The following is a 24581-nucleotide window of genomic DNA, read 5'->3' on the forward strand; positions in this document are numbered from 1 at the left end:
TTCTTTCTGAATTAAAAATTCAGTTAAACCTACAATTACTGGATTTGCTCTGCTCGGTGGCCTTGCACCGCGTTGTTCCGATATTTCCCAGTATCCCTGAACGCAGCAATAGAGCATGGTGTGAAATGAACCAATCAGAAGCCAGGAAATGTCAGCCCAGCCTATCGGCTGATGGGTGATTGGAACAAAACTCCCAGGAAGCCCTCTTCCTCCGCACCTCTCTTATCCACACAGGACAGGAGAGAAGCTACATTGCTGGGAACATTTGCACTTACACCTGCAATTTACTTCTAGAACCGTCTGGGGAAGAACATACGAAAGGTAAATTACCATTTTTGTTGTTGTCTTTTTATTCATTTTAACTATTTGTTGATACTTGCTTAAACTCTTTTTGTCTCTCTCTCTGACCAAAATGAAAAAAAAGTTGCTCTGCTCGGTCAGCCACTTTAAAACACGCCACATCACGGTTATTCAAGTAGTTTGAGTTATTGAAGGATGTCCTGGAGTGCTGGCTACTTGCCAAAAGCCTTTGCTGTCAGACCGGTTCGTCAATGAATGAACTGTGCAAAGTCGCTTTTGTTGCACGCGCCAGGATGTCGAAACGGTGACGTCAAAAGCGAATAAGAGGCACCGACTTTCCTCTTCCTACCTCGCTGTCTGTTTGATTTAACAGCAGTCAAACATGTGTTGGTCCAGAAGTCTGATGCTGTCTCCTCCTCCTCTTCCTCATCCTCCTCCTCCCAGTCACCCATCATCGCCTAAATGTTATTGTGCGTCATCTGAATCGGTGTTGTTGCTGATGTGGCGCGTTGATATTTAATGCCTCTGACGGTTCGCTTTAACAGAGGAAAATGACGATGAATGAATAGAGATCCGGATGATCCTGGCTCGCTGTGGGGACTCGAGGGACGGGCGCGATGATCAATAATGAGAATGGACCCACTTAAGAAAGTGTGGAGACGCATCGGGGCTTTCAGCTTAATGAAACACGTACTTTGCACGGACAGTGACTCTGATTTAGGAGAGACGCTGATTATTGAAACCCTGCGTTCGAGCTTTAATAAGCTAATAAACATCCATGCACATTTGATTTGAGGTAGAAACATTGATAATAGTAATAATTCATAATAGTTGATCAGCTGTTGTAGTTCGCCCAGTGTTTGTGTGTAACAGTAGTATATATATATTAGATATCAATATTCCAAAAAACGCTATTGCATTCAATTAGCCAAAATAAATTCTTCAAAAATAGGTTTGTTTGAATCTGACATTACACACAGTGGTGTAGCAGTGTTATGTGTAGTCTATATTACAGCTTAATTCATTTCCAATATTTCATGATTTTGGGTCGTTGAAGGAAAAATGATTCCCATGTTTCTATGTGTCTCCTCTAAGGAACCCGTACAGGAATAAGACCGGCATTGTCTATCAGGTTTTGATTTATATGAGAACGCTCCAATCGTTGGTGGAATTCACTTTTTAAATGGCCGCCTCTGGTTTGAAAGGATCCACCCTTACGTCTTGCTGTGTGTGTTTGTCCTGTTGCAGATGACCTCATCGAGAGAAGCTTGTGGCCAAAGTGCAAAGGTCCTTTTTGTAATCAAAATTTAGTGCTGCTAATAATCGTTTACTAGTTTCCCTGTCTACGCTGTGCCTGTCATGCTGGCGGCAGTCATTTGTAATCTGACTGTGCAAAAGGCAGATCTTCTTCGTCAAGATTAGCTGCATCGTTCAATGCCTTAAATACACTAAGTGCTGCTGTCTTATTAACCTGACTGCGAGACCATTTCTTGACTGTTTTTTTTCTCATTCATAATGGAGATCTTTCAGAAAACAGTAAGGAAAGATGATGCTAATTCTGCATCTCTCTCTTTCTGTCCACGGTGTATGTTTTGTGTATTCACCCCCCTCTCCTCACCTCTACCAACCCCTCTGCCTCTCCTCAGTGTCAGTGACCAGTCATGTCGGCCAAAGCCATCTCCGAGCAGACGGGAAAGGAGTTCCTCTACAAGCACATCTGCACGTCGGCGGCTGTGCAGAACCGATTCCGCTACGCCAACGTGACGGCCGAGACCGACTTGGACCGACTGGCCAAGGAGCACCCGTGGCTGCTCACCGAGGTGAGGCCAGAGGCTGAGGCAGAATCCGAGTACGCAGGGACGACGTAAGAACGTCCTCGGCTAAACGAACGGTGTCTAATGTAATAAACGGCATCGAGCACAGGCCTCCTGGAGGCAGCGCAGGGAAACAAGCTCCTCTTTAAGGAGACAATCACTCAGGCCGGCAGCAGAGTGCCCTCTCGGCGCTCGTTATGGGACGTCCCGGTTCGTCCGCCTGCATGAGATCGTGACGTCCCCTCGCTTGGAGATCACCTTCCCCTGGCAGATAGATGGGCTCTAATAGAAGCTAATTGAATTACGTCGTGACTCATCTTGCAGGACCAGATGACATTCTCCCCCCGTCCCTCCCCCCATCCCTCGCTCCTGGCTGAAGTTTTTTGTTTTTTTTACCCTGGAAGGTACGAGGGGAAGGTGGAGGGCAGATGCACGGAGATATATGTGCAGTGGAATTGATTATGAAATTGCATTAACTTTCTCCGTCATCCCTGTTTCTTTGCTCACTGGCGAGCACCCAGATACTAATGGGTCCACTGTCGTGACCTATTCTCTTCATCTGGCTTGCGAGTGAGGTTGAGCAGGCTCGGTTGGGGGGGGGGGGTTGGGTGTAGTGTCGCATTTGCGTGAGAAGGGAGAGATTCCTGCTCGGGTGAAGTTCACCTCAACTTCCAGGTGGTAAAAGGGTGTCTGGATCTGGCATTTGCTGGTAAATAATAACTCGACACCTGCGGAGATGAACAGTTTAGAGATGTTATATATCATTTTCACTCATGAGCCCCATTTCAAGGCTGGATTCCTGTTTTATGATCTTTGTGGAAAGATCCTTATTGGACTAGTTTGTCAGTTATTTTGGAACAATAATCTTAATAAAATAAAAAACTACATTTGAATTAGAGTTGCATTTGAGTTTTACTTAGATATGTTTTCTCTTAAATAATTTCTTGGGTGATTAACTGATATTCCACATTGAAATAAAAGATCTAGAGAACTAATCAAGAGTAGCTGTTGGGAAATTTAAAAATAGCCTTTTCTCTTTTTACAGCAATCTGCCCGAAAATACAACGCAGTCTGAATGTAGATATCTTTCATAACTAGAAAATGCATTTCCTGCTGAAAATGCGTTGGAATGCAAAAAGCTGAACGCTGAAATGAACTTTTTAAAATAGCTGAAAATACAGAAAGTTGAAGGGAATTTGAATACATTTGCTGAAATTATAGATATTAGAAAAGCTGAAATGAATTTGAAATTGCTGAAAATACAGAAATGGGAGAAGCTGAAAGGAATTTCAATAGATTTGCTGAAAAAGCAGAAATGAAAACAGCTGAAATAAATTTGAAATATTGCAAAAAAATACAGAAATGAATATTGAAAAATTGCTGTTGATAGAGGCATAAGAATAGCTGAAATTATTTTAAAGAACTGCTGAAAATACAGGAAGTGGGGAAGCTGAATTTCAATAGATTTTCTAAAAACAGAAGTTGCAGGAGCTTAAATTTGTTTAAAATTGTTTGTAGTAATATTAGTAGTAGTATTAGTTATAATTGTGGTATTAGTAGTACTAGCAGTAATAGTAGGTTTAGTATCAATAGCAGTAGAAACAGCTGTAATACTATTAGCCATAGTCGTATTTGTAATAACATTAGTAGTAGTTGTAGTATTAATAGCAGTAGAAATACTAGTAGTATGGTAGTAGAAGTATCAGTTGTAGTACTAGAAGTACGAGTAATATTCGTAGTGGGAGACAGAATGTTTGTTATTCAAACTAAGAAGTTTTTAATTAATAGGCCTCATCACAAACATTACAGTAAAAATTCCCTCCATGTGGCTTTTATTTTGAAATTATTGGATTGGGTGGGTTGGGGGGGTGTAGATAGAGGGAGGGAGGGTGAGAGGGTGAGGAAGGGAGGGGTGGTGAGGAAGAGATAGAGGGAGAGAGAGAGGAGGAGAAATAGACAGACATACTGACTGACTGAGTGATTAACAGTGAGAAGAGGTCAGGGTGGAGGGGGGAGGGGGGGCGAGTGTCTTTATCATATTGGTCTGTTGACAGAAAGCATAGCTGCGTCATGTGACTCCACTAATCACGTCATTGGAGCAGCTGTGAGTCACACACAGAGATACTGCAGCGTGTTTACGAGTAACCACGGCAACGGCGCACCTATTGCATTGGGTGGGGTGGGGGGGTGTAGATAGAGGGAGGGAGGGTGAGAGGGTGAGGAAGGGAATGGTGGTGAGGAAGAGAGGGAGAGGGGAGGAGAATTAGACTGACTGACTGACTGAGAGTGATTAACAGTAAGTAGAGGTCAGGGGGGAGGGGGGAGGGGGGGCTAGTGTCTTTATCATATTGGTCTGTTGACAGAAAGCATAGCTGCGTCATGTGACTCCACTAATTACGTCATTGGAGCAGCTGTGAGTCACACAGAGATACTGCAGCGTGTTTACGAGTAACCACGGCAACGGCGCACCTATTGGATTGGGTGGGGTGGGGGGGTGTAGATAGAGGGAGGGAGGGTGAGAGGGTGAGGAAGGGAATGGTGGTGAGGAAGAGAGGGAGAGGGGAGGAGAATTAGACTGACTGACTGACTGACAGTGATTAACAGTAAGTAGAGGTCAGGGTGGAGGGGGGAGGGGGGGCGAGTGTCTTTATCATATTGGTCTGTTGACAGAAAGCATAGCTGCGTCATGTGACTCCACTAATCAGGTCACAAGGAGCAGCTGTGAGCCACAGACAGATCCTGCAGCGTGTGAGTGCTCGTAACCACGACAACGACGCACCTGTGCGGCTGCAAAAGTGCAGACACAGGACAGCGAGTTACACAGAATCCACACCTCACACAAATGAGAACCAGCGCAAAACTATAACAGCTATCTAAAAAATACGGCGTTTGTATGAGACCCAAGACTCTACCGAACGCGTGGATGTGCTTTTTATGTCTGTCCGGTAATAAATACGGCTCCTATGGCCGTTGACAGAACGTGTACCTTGTGGATTTTTGTGAGAAATATGTCGGCAGATTTGTATTGGAGCCTATGGGGCTTTTGGCAGAGGTTGTGTCACTCAAACACTCCTTGCGGCAAAACTAAAAAACTCTGGGATTCCATGAACACATTAATCCAATCAGCACAACCATACCCTCATTAATCTGAAGAAATGAAGCCTCTAGAGTGTATACTTTGGCTGCAAGGACAGAAGTTCCATACTTTTTAAACCAGATTTCTGCGATGCCCCACACTCTAGCCTGCGAGGCCCCGCCTCTAGCAGACGCAATACACACTCATGTAAAAGTCAGAAACGGAGCGAAAAACTAGTGAAACATAATCAGTGATTATGAAAAAAGTACAATAGATATCAAGAAGCAGTTTTTTTCATAAAATAGTTGAGACCTGTGTCAACATTTGAAAGTTGAAATGGTGTCTGTAGCTGAAAGATTGGCGGATCTGAAATATCTGAAAGTTGAAGAAGTTTAAGGAGGATTTGAAAACAATCTCCATTTGAAAACCATGTTTAAATATTAGTGATTATTGATTTATATAAATTCAAGCATAAGAGGTAGAAAGCTGAAAAGTCATAGCCCTCAAGCCAGAAAGGAGCTGAACATTTTAATATTTGAAGGATTTTAATAGCTGAAAGTGTGAAGGAGTTGAAAGGTGCCGCGGAAGAAATAGAAGAAGATGAAGTTGAAGAACTAGAAAAAGCATTTCCTGCTGAAAATGCGTTGGAATGCAAAAAGCTGAAAGCTGCACTGAATATTTAAAAATAGCTGAAAATACAGAAAGTTGAAGGGAATTTGAATACATTTGCTGAATATTTTAAAATAGCTGAAAATACAGAAAGTTGAAGGGAATTTGAGTACATTTGCTGAATATTTGAAAATAGCTGAAAATACAGAAAGTTGAAGGGAATTTGAATACATTTGCTGAAATAAAAGATATTAGAAAAGCTGAAATTAATTTGAAATAGTTGAAAATACAGAAATGGGAGAAGCTGAAAGGAATTTCAATAGATTTGCTGAAAAAGCAGAAATGAAAACAGCTGAAATAAATGTGAAATATTGCAAAACAGAAGTTGCAGGAGCTTAAATGAATTTTAAAAAGTACAGAAATAACAAAAGCTGAGATGAATAAAAAGAGGTTTAAAATTGTTTGTAGTAATGTTAGTTGTAATTTGGGTATCAGTACTAGCAGTAGAAGTCGGTTTAGTATCAATAGCAGTAGAAACAGCTGGAATACTGATACTATTAGCCATAGTAGTATTTTTAATAACATTAGTAGTAGTTGTATTAATAGCAGTAGAAATACTAGTAGTATGGTAGTAGAAGTATCAGTTGTAGTTCTACTGAGGTACTAGTAATATTCGTAGTGGTTATAGTAGTATTTGAAAGAGCAATGCGTATTTCAACGAAACCGCTTCATGGTTAAGGTACAGATAATCATTGAGGCTTTTAGTTTGTAATGATGGAATTGGGTGAGGGGGGGTTGGGAGACAGAATGTTTGTTATTCAAACTAAGAAGTTTTTAATTAATAGGCCTCATCACTAACATTACAGTAAAAATTCCCTCCATGGGGCTTTTATTTTGAAATTATTGGATTGGGTGGGGTGGGGGGGTGTAGATAGAGGGAGGGAGGGTGAGAGGGTGAGGAAGGGAGGGGTGGTGAGGAAGAGATAGAGGGAGAGAGAGAGAGAGGAGAAATAGACAGACATACTGACTGAGAGTGATTAACAGTGAGCAGAGGTCAGGGTGGAGGGGGGAGGGGGGAGGGGGGGCGAGTGTCTTTATCATATTGGTCTGTTGACAGAAAGCATAGCTGCGTCATGTGACTCCACTAATCAGGTCACAAGGAGCAGCTGTGAGCCACAGACAGATCCTGCAGCGTGTGAGCGAGTAACCACGACAACGGCGCACCTAATGGATTGGGTGGGGGGGTGTAGATAGAGGGAGGGAGGGTGAGAGGGTGAGGAAGGGAATGGTGGTGAGGAAGAGAGAGAGGGAGAGGGGAGGAGAATTAGACAGACTGACTGACTGAGAGTGATTAACAGTAAGTAGAGGTCAGGGGGGAGGGGGGAGGGGGGGCTAGTGTCTTTATCATATTGGTCTGTTGACAGAAAGCATAGCTGCGTCATGTGACTCCACTAATCACGTCATTGGAGCAGCTGTGAGTCACACACAGAGATACTGCAGCGTGTTTACGAGTAACCACGGCAACGGCGCACCTATTGGATTGGGTGGGGTGGGGGGGTGTAGATAGAGGGAGGGAGGGTGAGAGGGTGAGGAAGGGAATGGTGGTGAGGAAGAGAGGGAGAGGGAGAGGGGAGGAGAATTAGACAGACTGACTGACTGAGAGTGATTAACAGTGAGCAGAGGTCAGGGTGGAGGGGGGAGGGGGGGCGAGTGTCTTTATCATATTGGTCTGTTGACAGAAAGCATAGCTGCGTCATGTGACTCCACTAATCAGGTCATAGGAGCGAGCAGCTGTGAGCCACAGACAGATCCTGCAGCGTGTGAGTGCTCGTAACCACGACAACGACGCACCTGTGCGGCTGCAAAAGTGCAGACACAGGACAGCGAGTTACACAGAATCCACACCTCAAACAAATGAGAACCAGCGCAAAACTATAACAGCTATCTAAAAAATACGGCGTTTGTATGAGACCCAAGACTCTACCGAACGCGTGGATGTGCTTTTTATGTCTGTCCGGTAATAAATACGGCTCCTATGGCCGTTGACAGAACGTGTACCTTGTGGATTTTTGTGAGAAATATGTCGGCAGATTTGTATTGGAGCCTATGGGGCTTTTGGCAGAGGTTGTGTCACTCAAACACTCCTTGCGCCAAAACTAAAAAACTCTGGGATTCCATGAACACATTAATCCAATCAGCACAACCATACCCTCATTAATCTGAAGAAATGAAGCCTCTAGAGTGTATACTTTGGCTGCAAGGACAGAAGTTCCATACTTTTTTAACCAGATTCCTGCGATGCCCCACACTCTAGCCTGCGAGGTCCCACTCTAGCAGACGCAATACACACTCATGTAAAAGTCAGAAACGGAGCGAAGAACTAGTGAAACATAATCAGTGATTATGAAAAAAGTACAATAGATATCAAGAAGCAGTTTTTTTCATAAAATAGTTAAGACTTGTGTCAACATTTAAAAGTTTAAATGGTGTCTGTAGCTGAAAGATTTGCAAAGCTGAAAAATCTGAAAGTTGAAGAAGTTTAGGAGGATTTGAAAGCAAACTCCATTTGAAAACCATGTTAAAATATTAATGATTATTGATTTATATAAATTCAAGCATAAGAGGTAGAAAGCTGAAAAGTCATAGCCCTCAAGCCAGAAAGGAGCTGAACATTTTAATATTTGAAGGATTTTAATAGCTGAAAATGTGAAGGAGTTGAAAGGGGGCGCGGAAGAAATAGAAGAAGTTGAAGAAATAAAGATTCGAAGAACAATACTTGGAATGCATCTAATGCATTCCAACAACTAGAAAAGGCATTTCCTGCTGAAAATGCGTTGGAATGCAAAAAGCTGAAAGCTGAAATGAACTTTTTAAAATAGCTGAAAATACAGAAAGTTGAAGGGAATTTGAATACATTTGCTGAAATTATAGATATTAGAAAAGCTGAAATGAATTTGAAATTGCTGAAAATACAGAAATGGGAGAAGCTGAAAGGAATTTCAATAGATTTGCTGAAAAAGCAGAAATGAAAACAGCTGAAATAAATTTGAAATATTGCAAAAAAATACAGAAATGAATAGTGAAAAATTGCTGTTGATAGAGGCATAAGAATAGCTGAAATTATTTTAAAGAACTGCTGAAAATACAGGAAGTGGGGAAGCTGAATTTCAATAGATTTTCTAAAAACAGAAGTTGCAGGAGCTTAAATTTGTTTAAAATTGTTTGTAGTAATATTAGTAGTAGTATTAGTTATAATTGTGGTATTAGTAGTACTAGCAGTAATAGTAGGTTTAGTATCAATAGCAGTAGAAACAGCTGTAATACTATTAGCCATAGTCGTATTTGTAATAACATTAGTAGTAGTTGTAGTATTAATAGCAGTAGAAATACTAGTAGTATGGTAGTAGAAGTATCAGTTGTAGTACTAGAAGTACGAGTAATATTCGTAGTGGGAGACAGAATGTTTGTTATTCAAACTAAGAAGTTTTTAATTAATAGGCCTCATCACAAACATTACAGTAAAAATTCCCTCCATGTGGCTTTTATTTTGAAATGATTGGATTGGGTGGGTTGGGGGGGTGTAGATAGAGGGAGGGAGGGTGAGAGGGTGAGGAAGGGAGGGGTGGTGAGGAAGAGATAGAGGGAGAGAGAGAGGAGGAGAAATAGACAGACATACTGACTGACTGAGTGATTAACAGTGAGAAGAGGTCAGGGTGGAGGGGGGAGGGGGGGCGAGTGTCTTTATCATATTGGTCTGTTGACAGAAAGCATAGCTGCGTCATGTGACTCCACTAATCACGTCATTGGAGCAGCTGTGAGTCACACACAGAGATACTGCAGCGTGTTTACGAGTAACCACGGCAACGGCGCACCTATTGGATTGGGTGGGGTGGGGGGGTGTAGATAGAGGGAGGGAGGGTGAGAGGGTGAGGAAGGGAATGGTGGTGAGGAAGAGAGGGAGAGGGGAGGAGAATTAGACTGACTGACTGACTGAGAGTGATTAACAGTAAGTAGAGGTCAGGGGGGAGGGGGGAGGGGGGGCTAGTGTCTTTATCATATTGGTCTGTTGACAGAAAGCATAGCTGCGTCATGTGACTCCACTAATCACGTCATTGGAGCAGCTGTGAGTCACACACAGAGATACTGCAGCGTGTTTACGAGTAACCACGGCAACGGCGCACCTATTGGATTGGGTGGGGTGGGGGGGTGTAGATAGAGGGAGGGAGGGTGAGAGGGTGAGGAAGGGAATGGTGGTGAGGAAGAGAGGGAGAGGGGAGGAGAATTAGACTGACTGACTGACTGACAGTGATTAACAGTAAGTAGAGGTCAGGGGGGAGGGGGGAGGGGGGGCTAGTGTCTTTATCATATTGGTCTGTTGACAGAAAGCATAGCTGCGTCATGTGACTCCACTAATCACGTCATTGGAGCAGCTGTGAGTCACACACAGAGATACTGCAGCGTGTTTACGAGTAACCACGGCAACGGCGCACCTATTGGATTGGGTGGGGTGGGGGGGTGTAGATAGAGGGAGGGAGGGTGAGAGGGTGAGGAAGGGAATGGTGGTGAGGAAGAGAGGGAGAGGGGAGGAGAATTAGACTGACTGACTGACTGACAGTGATTAACAGTAAGTAGAGGTCAGGGTGGAGGGGGGAGGGGGGCTAGTGTCTTTATCATATTGGTCTGTTGACAGAAAGCATAGCTGCGTCATGTGACTCCACTAATCAGGTCACAAGGAGCAGCTGTGAGCCACAGACAGATCCTGCAGCGTGTGAGTGCTCGTAACCACGACAACGACGCACCTGTGCGGCTGCAAAAGTGCAGACACAGGACAGCGAGTTACACAGAATCCACACCTCAAACAAATGAGAACCAGCGCAAAACTATAACAGCTATCTAAAAAATACGGCGTTTGTATGAGACCCAAGACTCTACCGAACGCGTGGATGTGCTTTTATGTCTGTCCGGTAATGAATACGGCTCCTATGGCCGTTGACAGAACGTGTACCTTGTGGATTTTTGTGAGAAATATGTCGGCAGATTTGTATTGGAGCCTATGGGGCTTTTGGCAGAGGTTGTGTCACTCAAACACTCCTTGCGCCAAAACTAAAAAACTCTGGGATTCCATGAACACATTAATCCAATCAGCACAACCATACCCTCATTAATCTGAAGAAATGAAGCCTCTAGAGTGTATACTTTGGCTGCAAGGACAGAAGTTCCATATTTTTTTAACCAGATTCCTGCGATGCCCCACACTCTAGCCTCGAGCTCTCCACTGTAGCAGACGCAATACACACTCATGTAAAAGTCAGAAACGGAGCGAAGAACTAGTGAAACATAATCAGTGATTATGAAAAAAGTACAATAGATATCCACAAGCAGTTTTTTTCATAAAATAGTTTAGACCTGTGTCAACATTTGAAAGTTTAAATGGTGTCTGTAGCTGAAAGATTTGCGAAGCTGAAAAATCTGAAAGTTGAAGAAGTTTAGGAGGATTTGAAAGCAAACTCCATTTGAAAACCATGTTAAAATATTAATGATTATTGATTTATATAAATTCAAGCATAAGAGGTAGAAAGCTGAAAAGTCATAGCCCTCAAGCCAGAAAGGAGCTGAACATTTTAATATTTGAACGGTTTTAATAGCTGAAAGTGTGAAGGAGTTGAAAGGTGCCGCGGAAGAAATAGAAGAAGCTGAAGAATAAAGATTCGAAGAACAATACTTGGAATGCATCTCAATGCATTCCAACAATAAAGATTCGAAGAACAATACTTGGAATGCATCGTTAATGCATTCCAACAATAACTGCCATCAATTATCTTCCTGCTACAGAGGCTGGTGGTAAAGCCCGACCAGCTGATTAAGCGGCGAGGGAAGCTGGGCCTGGTCGGCGTCAACCTGGACCTGAACGGCATCCGCGAGTGGCTGAAGTCCCGCCTCATGAGAGAGACGACGGTACGCCATCCGCCCTCTGCTTCTCTTCTCCCCCGAGCCCCCCGTCCTCTCAATCAATATTATCCCAGCCCACCTTTATTCAGACACCTCCCCCCGTTGCCCTTTACTTCACCCACCACTTTGTTTTGCACCGATCGTTTGTTTCCTCGTCAGTTCCTCTGTTGTTTTGTTCCGTCGATCCGCCGGTTTGAATAAGCAGTCAGCACAGAAGATCCGTCACCGGGACGCGGCCTCGCCTCAGGAAGCGCGGCGCTGCGCTTCTGGAGGGACTGGGATGGCTCGTGAAGCAGCGGGCGTCAGCGTTTGTGTTGCAAAACTCTGAAATTGTGTAGACGTGTGGCTGTATCTCTCCGGGGGATGAGAGGAAGCTGTCGGCTGCTGCTGGCGGCAGTAAATAAGAATAAATGAATCACCGCTGTAGTATGGCCGGTGTTTTTTTTACTGTAAAGGTTCTAGTATGTCATCTTTATTGTCCTCTTAACAGTATATGTACAATAGAGATAAAGAGGATGTTTTTCTATCGGATGCATGTTGTGACAAACTTGTATTTTTAATTCTGCTTTCTTTTTTGAGTGTAATTTGTTTAATAGAGCCATTCTACCCCATTACGGATCACTTTAACTGCCCTTGGTTCTCGTGGTTAAAGTGATCCATTCATAGCATTAATGGGTTAAGGGCCTTTTCCTTTCTTTTTTTGAATTTGCCTGAGCCCACTGTGGGTGTTTTTTTTCTTCCTCACATTTGGCATTCTCTTTTTCTCAGCAGACTTCAAACTCCCTCTTCCTCTCCCTCGGCCCTTTTTAAAAAAAAAACATTTTTTTGTCCTGTTCTCTGCGGCTGGCTGCTCTCAGCCGCTCCCTGGTTACTTGGTGCCTGTTGGCCTTTAGCAGAGGATCGATGACAGCCCCTCCAAATGAGTTGTGTTACTCCTAAGTAATATGTGACATTTTCCTCCTCCTCCTTCTCGACTTGTCTCCTTTTTCCATTGAAATGTTAATGGTCTTGGTTATTGTATCATTTTGATTCAATGTGGCTTTTGTCTCCTCCTCCTCCCATCAGTCCAGGAAGCATGTCGGAAAATAAATGCAGACACTGCTACGTTGATATATAAAAGCCCACAATCAAGACAATAGTGTCTCTTTTTTTACCAATAAAAATGCATGTTTTACTGTCTTTATACTGTTTCTATCTACCAAGCATTTCTTTTAATGCATCTTCTTATATTGACTTTGTTGTTGATCCTCAGGTGGGAAAAGCCAAGGGCGTACTCAAGAATTTCCTTATCGAGCCTTTTGTCCCCCATAAGCAGGTAACGCTCTCATTACCTCCGTTTTACATGTTCCCACTACTACCAGTGCGCACTAATCGCTGCCATAATACAAATGTGTGGTAAATAAACATTTACCGAGTCACCGCCGTCATTTCAACGGCTCCGTTCTGCAGGAGGAGGAGTTCTACCTGTGTGTCTACGCCGCCCGCGAGGGCGACTACGTGCTGTTCCACCACGAGGGAGGGGTGGATGTGGGAGACGTGGATGCCAAGGCGCAGAAGCTGCTCGTTGCAGTGGATGAAAAGATCAGCGAAGACTCTGTGAAGAAGGAGCTGCTGACTCATGTCCCCCGCGACAAGAAAGCGTGAGTCGGATGGAAGCATTTGTTGTCGTGCGTGTGCAAAACTTCAGTGATGGCCGCACTCTAAATTGTCAGTGCTTTATTCTTTGTTGTTTGCATCGAATGGTAACACTCAAAGAAATGAAACAAACCATATCATTAAACCATTAAAGGGCTTTGTGATAATATTCCCAACTCCAATGAACCCATTTTAATATATTAGCTTTTTAGTATAAGATGTTGAATTGTACCGCATCAATGTCTCTATTATTGTTTCCACCTGGACGCCCTTAATATAATGATGCCCATAGTACGTTTTTGTATATTGTCGCTAGTTGTTATACTATTCGCATGCCATGCTTTTCTTGTCAAAAATATGTTTAAATGACATAAAGTACTTTATTCTATTCTATTTTATCTTAAAAACCAAAGCGTGTATATATATATATATATATATATAGCAACTTATTTGTGTTGCTTTACAGCAAACTACTGAAAAAACAGGGTTTATTTTCCTTTTTTTTTTTTTCAAATTAAACCAATGAAGGAAAAAGGGTCACACAAATGGAGCAAGAGAAAGCACTTTGATATTGGCAGTAAATGTGTGTGTGTGGGGGGGGGGCAGCAGTCGGGCGAGGTGGAGGATGGAGAGTTTCCATCAGACAAATGAGAAACTGTCCGCCCGTCTTCGATCAGCCTCCACCCCCGGCTTTCTTATTTTTTTATACATCACCCCATTCAGAGCATGTCCGTTTATTTTGATGGGTACGACCGAGGTCCTGCCTCTCCCCTCCGTCTCTCCATTTGAAGAATCACCCCGTGCACTCTCCTCTTCTCGCTCCGGATTCAAAACAAAAGCCTCACTCGGCCGGTTTCGTCGCCCTCCCGTCAGAAGCAGACGTGGGGAAGCTGAGTCACTCTGGGTTTTGGGTTTGGGTCATGCCCCCCCCCCCCCCCCCCGCGCTCCCCCCGGTCTGAGTCCTGACAACCGGCTGCGTGGTTACGCAGGCTGCGAGCCTCCTGCACAACTGACAGGCAGGAGAGCAAAAGGCAGCCTCTCCCTTTTCCTCCCCCTCCCCCTCCAGCAACCCCCACTCCTCACTGCTCTGTTTTGACATGTGCAAGAGGAAATAAATTAGCTTTTTTATTTATTTATTTCCCTCTCTCCAGTAGCTAATTTACCGGTACGCTGTTTCCAGTCCAGCCCGACTGTGACAATCTGTCAATGATACTGCCTGTTGTTCGTCACGGAGTGAATTACATTGAACAAATTATATTTAAAAAAGGTATAACGGTCAGGCCTTTTTAAATCACCTCGTTTATGTTGTACGAGCAAATTGTATTGCAGAGTAAATATTAAAGAATTAGGAATAAATTAATGTTTACTTAAAAATGTAAAATGTGATGAAATCCAACGCAAACTGTAAAACGCGTCTACACAGTTTTGCATTGCATTTATTTTCTTCTTTAAATTGATCCTTCCCTGTTTGATTTAAATGAAAGTCCACCTAAATAGACGCGGAGACGACCGTCTGTCCATTTTCTAAACGAACAGTTTCAACCGTATCGTGACTAGACCTCTTTAACGTGATTAACGGCACGTCCTCGGTCGCTGGTGGTGCTGAAGCAACGGATCCCAGCGGCAAAGACGAGAGTTGATCGAGCTGAACGTCGTCTCTCTCCGCAGGGTCCTGGCCAGCTTCATTGTCGGGCTCTTCAACCTGTATGAGGACCTGTTCTTCACGTACCTGGAGATCAATCCAGTGGGTGAGTGGTTTGCTTTTCTTTTTTTTGACATTAACATTTTGTTCCAACACATATTCATAAATATGTCATCAGATTATGGGATTTGAAAGGGGGCATCAAAAGGAAATTGGAGATGAAAACACCAATGCATAATGAAATGTCTTCCTAAAGCCAAGAGGCAGAACTTTATTCTTGGTAATTTTCATTACTAGGGGAGGAAACCATTTAATAATTCAAGCACTTCCTGTTTGATGAAGGCAGCCTGTATTTAAAATAGAATAATTGGGCACCAGTATGTTTCTTTCTGGCAGCTGTTTCTGTGCATGTTGCTGCTTTGATTTCACGCCACCTCCTCCCCATCTTCACTTATCTTCCACCTCCTGCAGGGACGACAGGAAGGTTGTGGTCACTTGTACCTGAAGTCCTCCCTGGCCGAACTGATGAAACTCAGTGGGTCGGAGTATTGATCTCTTTTTATTCTATTTTCTCTTCTCTCAGTGGTCACAAAAGATGGAGTTTACGTGCTGGACATGGCAGCCAAGATCGATGCCACGGCCGACTACATCTGCAAGGCCAAGTGGGGAGACGTGGAGTTCCCTCCACCCTTCGGCCGGGAGGCTTATCCTGAGGTGAGGGAGCAGCGACGTGTTGCCATCAAATAGTTGGTGCTGCTCTCCAAAGAGGGAGAAGAAAGCTTGTTAGGAGTGTTAAGTGAGAAATGTAAATTTACGCAAATGATCGATCTTTAGAAATGTTTCTGTATCATTTCAAATGAGATCATCACAGATTTACCTCCAATACTGAATGGGCTAAACTATGAGCTTTCACACAGTGCCTTTCATTGACGCATAAATTGTTATTTTTTGTTTTGGCCTAAAGTAGGCGCAGTGTATTGCTCTGCTTCTGTCCTGTAGTAGCTCCTGGCCACACTGCCCCATGTGTATTATTAATAATAATATGATGGTCCCTCTGGAGAGGAATGGAGACGAACGCAGAGCCTGGGTAAAGGTCGTCTCGGCCTGCGCACAAAGACTGCGAGACGTAATGAGATGCATAAGATGCTTTTGTTAAAAATATCAGATTTCTATTGCAGAATCTTTTAATAATAAAATCTAATTTTGAACTATGCAATTCATACCAGCTGCGTGACTCCGTAATATGTATGCAGAACTTTTCTTATTGCCGGCTGATGCATGCAGGAGCTCGTTTGAGACCGAGTGTCTGCACGCCAGACGGGCCGGTCTAATTGGGCTGCTGTGAGACTCGAGTGGGGATGAGGGACAGCGGGTGTCTTTGATTGGAGGCTTCTTTCCTCTCAGCCGCCAGCTGTGACCCTGGCTGCCACAAACAACCACTGACACCCATCAGCCTCAATCACTCTTGATATTTCTGAAATTTTTTTAATTTACTAGCTCTTTAAAATTCACGCAAGCACAGCAAATGAAGGTTACAATCCCACATCCCACCTACTTGTGTAGAAATCATATCTCATAAGCGTCTCACAACTCTCGATCGGCCATCTCTTTAACATCTGCAGGAAGCCTACATTGCCGACCTCGATGCCAAGAGCGGTGCTAGCCTGAAACTGACCCTGCTCAACCCGCGAGGAAGGATCTGGACCATGGTGGCGGGAGGAGGCGCCTCGGTGGTGTACAGGTACCTGGTCGCAGCACTCCGTGCAAACATGCAATGTATTAGAAATAACAGGACGTGTTCTTCTGGCTGCTGAAACATTACATTGATAACACTCTGCGTAATTGAGTTTAGCGACATATGCCAGGGATGCAGTAGTGAGGCCGGTGGTGCAGCAGCTCAGGCTCCGTGGCCAGCTGCCTGCTAAATTAGATTCTTGAGGTTTTTAGTGAGTCTGGTGGAATGAGCGCGTCTCCCTCCTTCCCTCCCTTCTGTTGGAGGTGCACAGCGTGACAAGCAGACACCTCAGCCGTGACTAATTATTCCCGCTGTGCACTGCGACGTAAATTCCTGTTGTCGTCTACAGTTCAGTGGTAATTCAGAACTGATTAATTATGTTTGGTAAGCTCATTTCATTTAGGACATTGATACGTCTCAGCACAGGAGACAAAACGCTGCTCGTGGTTTGGCTTTATGGTCTGTGTGTGGGTGACCCGTATAAACCTCCTCTTTAGTGACACAATCTGTGACCTGGGCGGCGTCGACGAGCTGGCCAATTACGGGGAATATTCCGGCGCACCGAGTGAACAGCAGACCTACGACTACGCCAAGACTATCCTGTCCCTGATGACCAGAGAGAAGCACCCTGACGGTAGGAGGACCGTTCTGCGTCCACTCACAGTGGTCTTTTTCTCTTCTAAAATTGTGTTTCTGTACTGAACCTTTCCAGGAAAAGTTTTGATCATCGGCGGAAGCATTGCAAACTTCACGAACGTCGCCGCCACGTTTAAGGTGCGGTTTCACGGGCTTTTTATTTACGTAGCCGCCGTGAGGGCGCTTCACGATCAAGGAATTCATTGAGCTTCATCCTCGTCTTTGCTAGGGCATCGTTCGCGCCATCAGAGACTATCAGGTGCCCCTGAAGGAGCACGAGGTCACCATTTTTGTCCGCCGCGGAGGCCCCAACTACCAGGAAGGCCTCAGAGTGATGGGAGAAGTTGGTATGTTGAACTCCTCCCTTGAGTGTATTTTTAATCTGTAAGCACCCTAACGGTATTCAAAACGCCGTCCGCTCTCCGCAGGCAAGACGACCGGGATCCCCATCCACGTCTTTGGCACAGAAACCCACATGACCGCCATCGTCGGCATGGCGCTGGGCCACCGGCCGATCCCCAACCAGCCGCCGGTCGCCGCCCACACCGCCAACTTCCTTCTCAACTCCAGCGGCAGCGTGTCGGTACGACACATTCTGACCCCACAGAGACAAATGGGCTGTCCCGCTGTGCGGTGACGCAGTGAGCAGAGTGACTCGCTTTAGTGTCTTCTCCTTTTGTGGTCAACCAGATGGCTCTTTTGTTAAAAAAAATAATGCATTGTGCATCTTTGTGGATGGCTCTCACTCGCAGAATCTTGAGATCAGTCAGTAACTGACAGTAAGTAAGTCAGTAGCTGCAGCTGCCCCGAGGCATCCATTAAGTGTTGTGCAGCGCCGAGGCTTTCAGCAAAGTGTGCGAGTGCTCGCTCGTGGGCCTGCTAGTATGCACAGTCGTGCACGTATTCGCCAATTTTGCTTTTGCTTTTATCCTTCAAGCTAAGACTGTGAAATCCAGTGGGTTGTACAAAGGACTACTTGTGTAACCGATGAAATGAAGAATTGAGGACACAAGGACTTGATTTGTAACAATCCATAACATTACATGTCATGCAGCTGACGCTTTTATCCAAAGCGACTCACAATAAGTGCATTTCAACCACAAGGATACAAACGAAGAAGAAGAAGAAAGAAGAACTGTTGGACGTTTTATGACTTTAACCACCCTGGTCCTTGACTCGTCTTTACGATCGGCACGCACACACACTTTTACATTACATTACAGGTCATTTAGCAGACGCTTTTATCCAAAGCGACTTACATTACACTTTAAACCCATGGCTTTTTCACATTTTTGCCCGGGGAGCAATTAGGGGTTAGGTGTCTTGCTCAGGGACACTTCGACATGGAACATGGGGCAGCCTGGAATCGAACCACCAACCTTGTGCTTCCCAGCACACCTTCTCTTACCCCTGCGCCACAACGCCCCCTTTTAAAACGCACAACTCCCTTTTTGTCATTTTCCAGACCCCAGAATCCAGCAGAACTGCTTCTTTCTCTGAAACCAGAGCCCAGGTCGAGGACTCGCCAGCAAAAAAGGCCAAAGGGGGAGCTCCCATCGGTGAGGAAAAAAAAACCTGCGCTTTTAGATCTAGGCGCTGTGAACGCTGAGGTTAGGATGTGTTTCCATGCATGGGTCCACCGCTGAGCAGCATGACAGGTGGAAGGAAGCCTTGTGATCATGCATGGATCCTTTCAGGTATTATAACGCCACCTTCTGTCATTCAAAGCCACTACAATGGAAGTTATTAGTAATTTAATGCATACACACCTAATCCTATTTTAAAGGTGAAATTGTTTGTTTGTGTTTTGCGGTATGATTATATAAACCAAAAGTAATCTCCTTGATGGGAGAAAAGGCCTCATTGACCTCTTTTTCATCCACATGTCGGTGGTGGTGTTGTTATTTGTACCTTTCCCTTTTTTGCGTGTGAAACATTTTATATTATAAACTTCACAGAAACCAAGAGAAGAACAAACATTATGTCTAAAAGCCATAGATGTTTTTTCTTGTTGTTGTTGTTGAAAACAAACAGTTTTGTGACCTGGTATTCAGATCTCTTTCCGTAACAGCTTTGCTTTCCCTACAGCCAAGCCAACTACCCTCTTCAGCAAACACACCAAGTCCATAGTGTGGGGTATGCAGACCCGGGCAGTACAGGGCATGCTGGACTTTGATTACGTCTGCTCCAGAGAGGAGCCATCTGTGGCAGCTATGGTCTACCCGTTCACGTAAGTGTGCTTTTACTTTGGTGAATACTTCTGTTCTACTGTGAGAAATAATGAACAGGGTCCTTTCACTGTGTGACTTATATGTGTTCTGCATGGCTGCATTTCAGTGGAGACCACAAACAGAAGTACTATTGGGGCCATAAAGAGATCCTCATACCAGTGTATAAGAACATGAGTGACGCCATGAAGAAGCACCCAAAGGTGGACGTGCTCATCAACTTTGCCTCTTTGCGCTCAGCCTTTGACAGCACCATGGAGACGATGCAGTACCCACAGGTAAGTGCAAGCCCGCCCTTTGCCACCTGCAAGGTATTTAATATACGCTGAGAAATCTACATTGGCGTCATTCTACTGCTTGCCTTCAGATTCACACCATCGCCATCATTGCTGAGGGAATCCCTGAAGCGCATACCAGGAAGATCATCAAGGCCGCAGACAAGAAGGGCGTGAACATCATTGGACCAGCAACCGTTAGTCCTGCTTCCCTTCCCGTCGGGATTATCAACAATTTCACTCCTGCCGTCTTGCATGCCGTCTTATGCGAGCAGACCGACAAATGTCGTGTTTTTTTTTCTTTTGTTGTTGTTTCACCAGGTTGGAGGAATCAAGCCCGGCTGCTTCAAGATCGGGAACACGGGGGGAATGTTGGATAACATCCTGGCCTCCAAGCTCTATCGCCCAGGCAGCGTGGCCTACGTGTCTCGCTCGGGCGGCATGTCCAATGAACTTAACAACATAATCTCGCGCACCACCGACGGTGTTTTTGAAGGCGTGGCCATTGGCGGTGACCGGTATGAAGCTTACTTTTATCCGCAGCGTGTAAAGCGGCTTTGAATCGGCCCTTAAAACGTGGCCCCTTTTGTGCAGATACCCGGGCTCAGTGTTCACTGATCACGTGCTGCGCTACCAGGACACTCCTGGAGTGAAGATGATCGTTGTACTGGGAGAGGTAAGGAATAAATCACACACACACACACACACACGCTGGTGCCGGCAGCTTCCAAGCGGTCATTGATTTGCTACGTCCCGAATCTGTCTCTCTCCGCCTTCAACAGATTGGAGGCACCGAGGAGTACAAGATCGGCCAGGCCATCAAACAGGGCAGGATCACAAAGCCAGTGGTGTGCTGGTGTATTGGTACCTGCGCTACAATGTTTTCCTCCGAGGTGAGCGAGCAGACGCAGATTAGATACTGTAACTACTACTACTCTGAAGACATCTCTGACCTCGTTCTACCCCTTCTCACCTCCTCAGGTGCAGTTCGGGCATGCCGGAGCCTGTGCCAACCAGGCCTCCGAGACCGCAGTAGCTAAGAACAACGCTCTGAAGGAGGCGGGTGCATTCGTCCCAAAGAGCTTTGATGAGCTGGGAGAGATCATCAAGTCGGTGCATATTAATTAATTCAGTATTTTTTTTTTGAACAATTCCTGCGCTCCTCATACCATTTTTGTCTTTTTCATCCCTGCAGCTCTGTTTACGATGACCTTGTTGCCAAAGGTGTCATCAAGCCGGCCGTAGAGATGCCTCCTCCCACTGTGCCGATGGATTACTCCTGGGCACGAGTGAGTACGCCCTCAGAACATGAAGGAGTCAAGCTTTCAGCTATACGAACAGGGCAAAAACAAAATGGGGAAACAAATCATCTTGTTTTAAAATGAGTGGGATGGATCACAACAATTATGCAGTTTCTTCACTTTTCCCTTCGGCCTACAGGAGCTGGGTCTGATCCGTAAGCCTGCTTCCTTCATGACGAGTATCTGCGACGAGAGGGGCCAGGAGCTCATCTATGCAGGCATGCCCATCACTGAGGTCTTCAAGTCAGAAATAGGCCTGGGAGGAACTCTTGGGCTTCTGTGGTTCCAGAGGAGGTCAGCCTCATAACGAAGCCGCTGTGATAAACGAACCATTGACCAATCATTTGACCACGTATGGTTATTTCCCCCCTACTTGTGTGCAGGTTGCCGAGGTACGCCTGCCAGTTCATCGAGATGTGCCTCATGGTGACGGCCGATCACGGCCCCGCTGTTTCCGGTGCCCACAACACCATTGTCTGTGCTCGAGCTGGCAAAGACCTCATCTCCAGTCTCACCTCCGGCCTTCTCACCATCGTAAGGCACCTGGGATTTGCGCGCTTTCTTTAGTGACCTACAAAAGTCCACTCTGAGACTTTTTTAAATTTTTTTATTTAGGGTGACCGCTTTGGCGGAGCTCTGGATGCTGCGGCAAAGCAGTTCAGCAAGGCCTTCGACAGCGGCATGCTGCCCATGGAGTTCGTCAACAAGATGAAGAAGGACGGCAGGCTGATCATGGGCATCGGCCACAGAGTCAAGTCGGTGAGTACGACGGCTCCTCAGCATGTGTGGATCCAGTGTGGACGTATCCCTGCAAGTACTAGAGATGGAGGAACCCACAATTGATTTAGAGAAAGGATTTTAAAGAAAGGGACTTTTCTCTGCTGTCGCCAGATTAACAATCCCGACATGAGAGTCCAGATCTTGAAGGACTTTGTGAAGCAGCACTTCCCCTCCACCCAGCTGCTGGACTACGCGTTAGATGTGGAGAAAATCACCACCTCCAAAGTAAGATCATCCTGTCAGTCTTTACTAAGTAGTGACCTGCTGTTTTTTAATTACATAATCTTCTCCCTGTGTGCCTGTTTATTAGAAACCAAACCTGATCCTGAATGTGGACGGCTTTATCGGCGTAGCCTTCGTGGACCTGCTCAGAGCTTGTGGTGGTTTTACAAGGTGAGCTAAATGAATTCTTCCGTTTCTTCGTAAAGTTTACACTCTGTATCTCAGCTCTCAAGGTCACCTTTATTTTATGTAAGAGAAAAAAGGCTTTCAAGTTACATTTCTGTATTCAAGATTCTTCCCTGACACTGCTGTAAAATCATTAAATGAGATATTTAATGTTTGCAAATTGGAGACAGAATTAATACGCATACAAGACATGCGTCAAGGCTACTCAAAGGTTCCCTTTTGCAGCGCCAACATACACACTGAGGTAAGGTATTCTAAACAGGGAGGTTTAGCGCACGTACAAAGATCTCACCGTACGGGAACCGTCATGTTCTTTTATCCTGAGACAAACATCTGACCATCACGAGACATCGAGTGGTCGGTAATTTAAAGCCAATTAGCCAAGTGTGGATCTCAAAGACTTGTAAAGATACTAAATATGACAACAAACGCTGAATGTGTCTTCGATAAATAAAGACACTCCTGGTCTGTATGTTTGAGTTTAAGTACAGCATAAGTAGCATTATGCTGACATTGTAGCAGCCTTCTTTTCAATTTGAACAACTCTCATCCGTGTCATCCACTATGGCCGTCACAGGGACGAAGCCGACGAGTTTGTGGAAATTGGAGCTCTGAATGGCATCTTTGTCCTGGGGCGCAGCATGGGATTTATCGGTGAGTCATTTCTGTGTAAAGACACACTGCTACAGTGACAAGACGGCAAACGCTTGACAGTCAATACTTCCTCATGATTCCGCAGGACACTACCTGGACCAAAAGAGGCTGAAGCAGGGTCTGTATCGCCACCCCTGGGATGACATCTCCTATGTGCTCCCAGAACACATGTCCATGTAATCTGGGAGGAGTAAAGCAGAGAGCGTCGGCCCGCTGTCCCCTCACCGAGCCCACACTGTGATCAGTCACCCCCGAGCAGTGGCGTAATATGTAACTATCAATATTGCTGCAAATGTTGAAAAGAAAAGTGTGATTTTTAGTTTTAGAAACCTGTCAGTGCTGCAGCTTTTCCGATGTTAGTGTAACCTGCCAAACTGTGACGCTCTAGTAAAACAAACTCTGGTTTGACTGAGTGAGATTACAAGATAGAGCCGACATACAGCTAAAGGGGGAGAAGTTGATTATTACAACTGACCACCACCACTCTCGTGGCTAGTGAAGTAGTTCTTTACCTCCAAGTATATATCATTGTTGTATTAACCAGCATGTATCACAGACTATTGTGTCTCTGTGCAGCTCTCTTCATTGTGCCACTTGCGAAGTTTGCAAAACGGGGTTGAACATGTAGTGCAATAACGCCTATAATATGAGAACATACTGTAGATCAGAGCTTTATTTATGTATAGATGTATTGAAGTTATAGTTTGGATTGTCTGTAAAGTTTTTGACACACCGTGTGGGGGTGAAGAAACATCAGCGTGCTTACCGTGGCAAAAGGAACCATTATTACTCACTCCTGGCAGGTGCCGCAATTTGCCGTCCCCAGAAAATATTCTGCCTCACCTGGTGGAAAATGAGGGAGATTCTCAAAAAGTTTGAGTTAAAACAGAAATTGAATGTTAGTCATGAGAATACTAAAAATAAAAAATGCCTCCCCAGGCATGTTGCCACCAGCCAAAGGATGTGGTTATAGTAAAGCCTTCTATGAGAAATTAGCTATGAAAAGATGACATTTTCTCTATTTTTTTAAGGTCCGTTTTGTCTTTATAATGTTGACATGAAAGCACTAGTCCCATTACGATAACCTAAACTATTATTAGAATATTTGAATCAGCACTAAAATAAATGTTGTCATAATTGTCTTCCCATATTTGTTTCACATGATTAATATACTGGCTCACAATATTATAATTAATAAAGATTATTTAATTTCTTTCTCACAGTACGATTTTAAAAGTAATCACATGCCCAATGTCTTTCCATTTATTACTGACTAATTGCAATTGAACAAATCCAATTAATACACGTCTTTGAACAACCATAAACCTCACCCATATTCTAACAATGTTTGTCATTGTCTTCGATGTGAATTGAACATGACTCTACTGATGTGTTTACAAATGTGTAATTGTCAAATTAAATGCAATTAATAAAACAATACATTGTGTTTGTGTGAGTGCCTGCAGCATCATTATTAAAATATATTTAACCTATGTCCAAAGGTCAACGTGAGTGCTGTTGCTTTTCACTTTATGAAGT

At 44.5% G+C, this 24581-nt stretch overlaps 1 protein-coding gene across 2 annotated transcripts; it reads left to right on the forward strand.

Annotated features, from left to right (window-relative positions):
* The first annotated feature begins 149 nt into the window (after window positions 1–149).
* aclya (ATP citrate lyase a) lies at window positions 150–24489 on the forward strand. 2 transcript variants are annotated; one of them, XM_078083565.1, is made up of 28 exons: window positions 150–321; window positions 1953–2120; window positions 11632–11754; window positions 13001–13063; window positions 13198–13388; window positions 15052–15131; window positions 15609–15739; window positions 16648–16766; window positions 17258–17394; window positions 17473–17534; window positions 17626–17743; window positions 17825–17979; window positions 18862–18955; window positions 19485–19626; window positions 19734–19902; window positions 19992–20096; window positions 20221–20417; window positions 20494–20575; window positions 20682–20792; window positions 20881–21008; window positions 21095–21188; window positions 21340–21494; window positions 21584–21734; window positions 21816–21959; window positions 22092–22205; window positions 22291–22373; window positions 22966–23042; window positions 23128–24489. In XM_078083565.1, the coding sequence occupies exons 2-28, from the start codon at window positions 1962–1964 to the stop codon at window positions 23220–23222; spliced, it is 3279 nt and encodes a 1092-aa protein (XP_077939691.1). In that variant the 5' UTR covers window positions 150–321; window positions 1953–1961; the 3' UTR covers window positions 23223–24489. The 2 variants fall into 2 exon arrangements, with proteins under 2 accessions (XP_077939691.1, XP_040047934.2); XM_040192000.2 differs by having other exon boundaries at window positions 189–321; window positions 1947–2120.
* The last annotated feature ends 92 nt before the right edge of the window (window positions 24490–24581 follow it).

This window comes from Gasterosteus aculeatus, chromosome 11 (genome assembly GCF_964276395.1).
Source record: "Gasterosteus aculeatus chromosome 11, fGasAcu3.hap1.1, whole genome shotgun sequence".
Taxonomy (NCBI): Eukaryota; Metazoa; Chordata; class Actinopteri; order Perciformes; family Gasterosteidae; genus Gasterosteus; species Gasterosteus aculeatus.

Coding starts and splice junctions, on each gene's coding strand:
- aclya (XM_078083565.1), top strand. CDS start 1,962: ATGTCGGCCAAAGCCATCTCCGAGCAGACGGGAAAGGAGTTCCTCTAC. Junction 21,189..21,339: donor TGGATTACTCCTGGGCACGA/GTGAGTACGCCC, acceptor TTCGGCCTACAG/GAGCTGGGTCTGATCCGTAA. Junction 21,960..22,091: donor TCGGCCACAGAGTCAAGTCG/GTGAGTACGACG, acceptor TGCTGTCGCCAG/ATTAACAATCCCGACATGAG.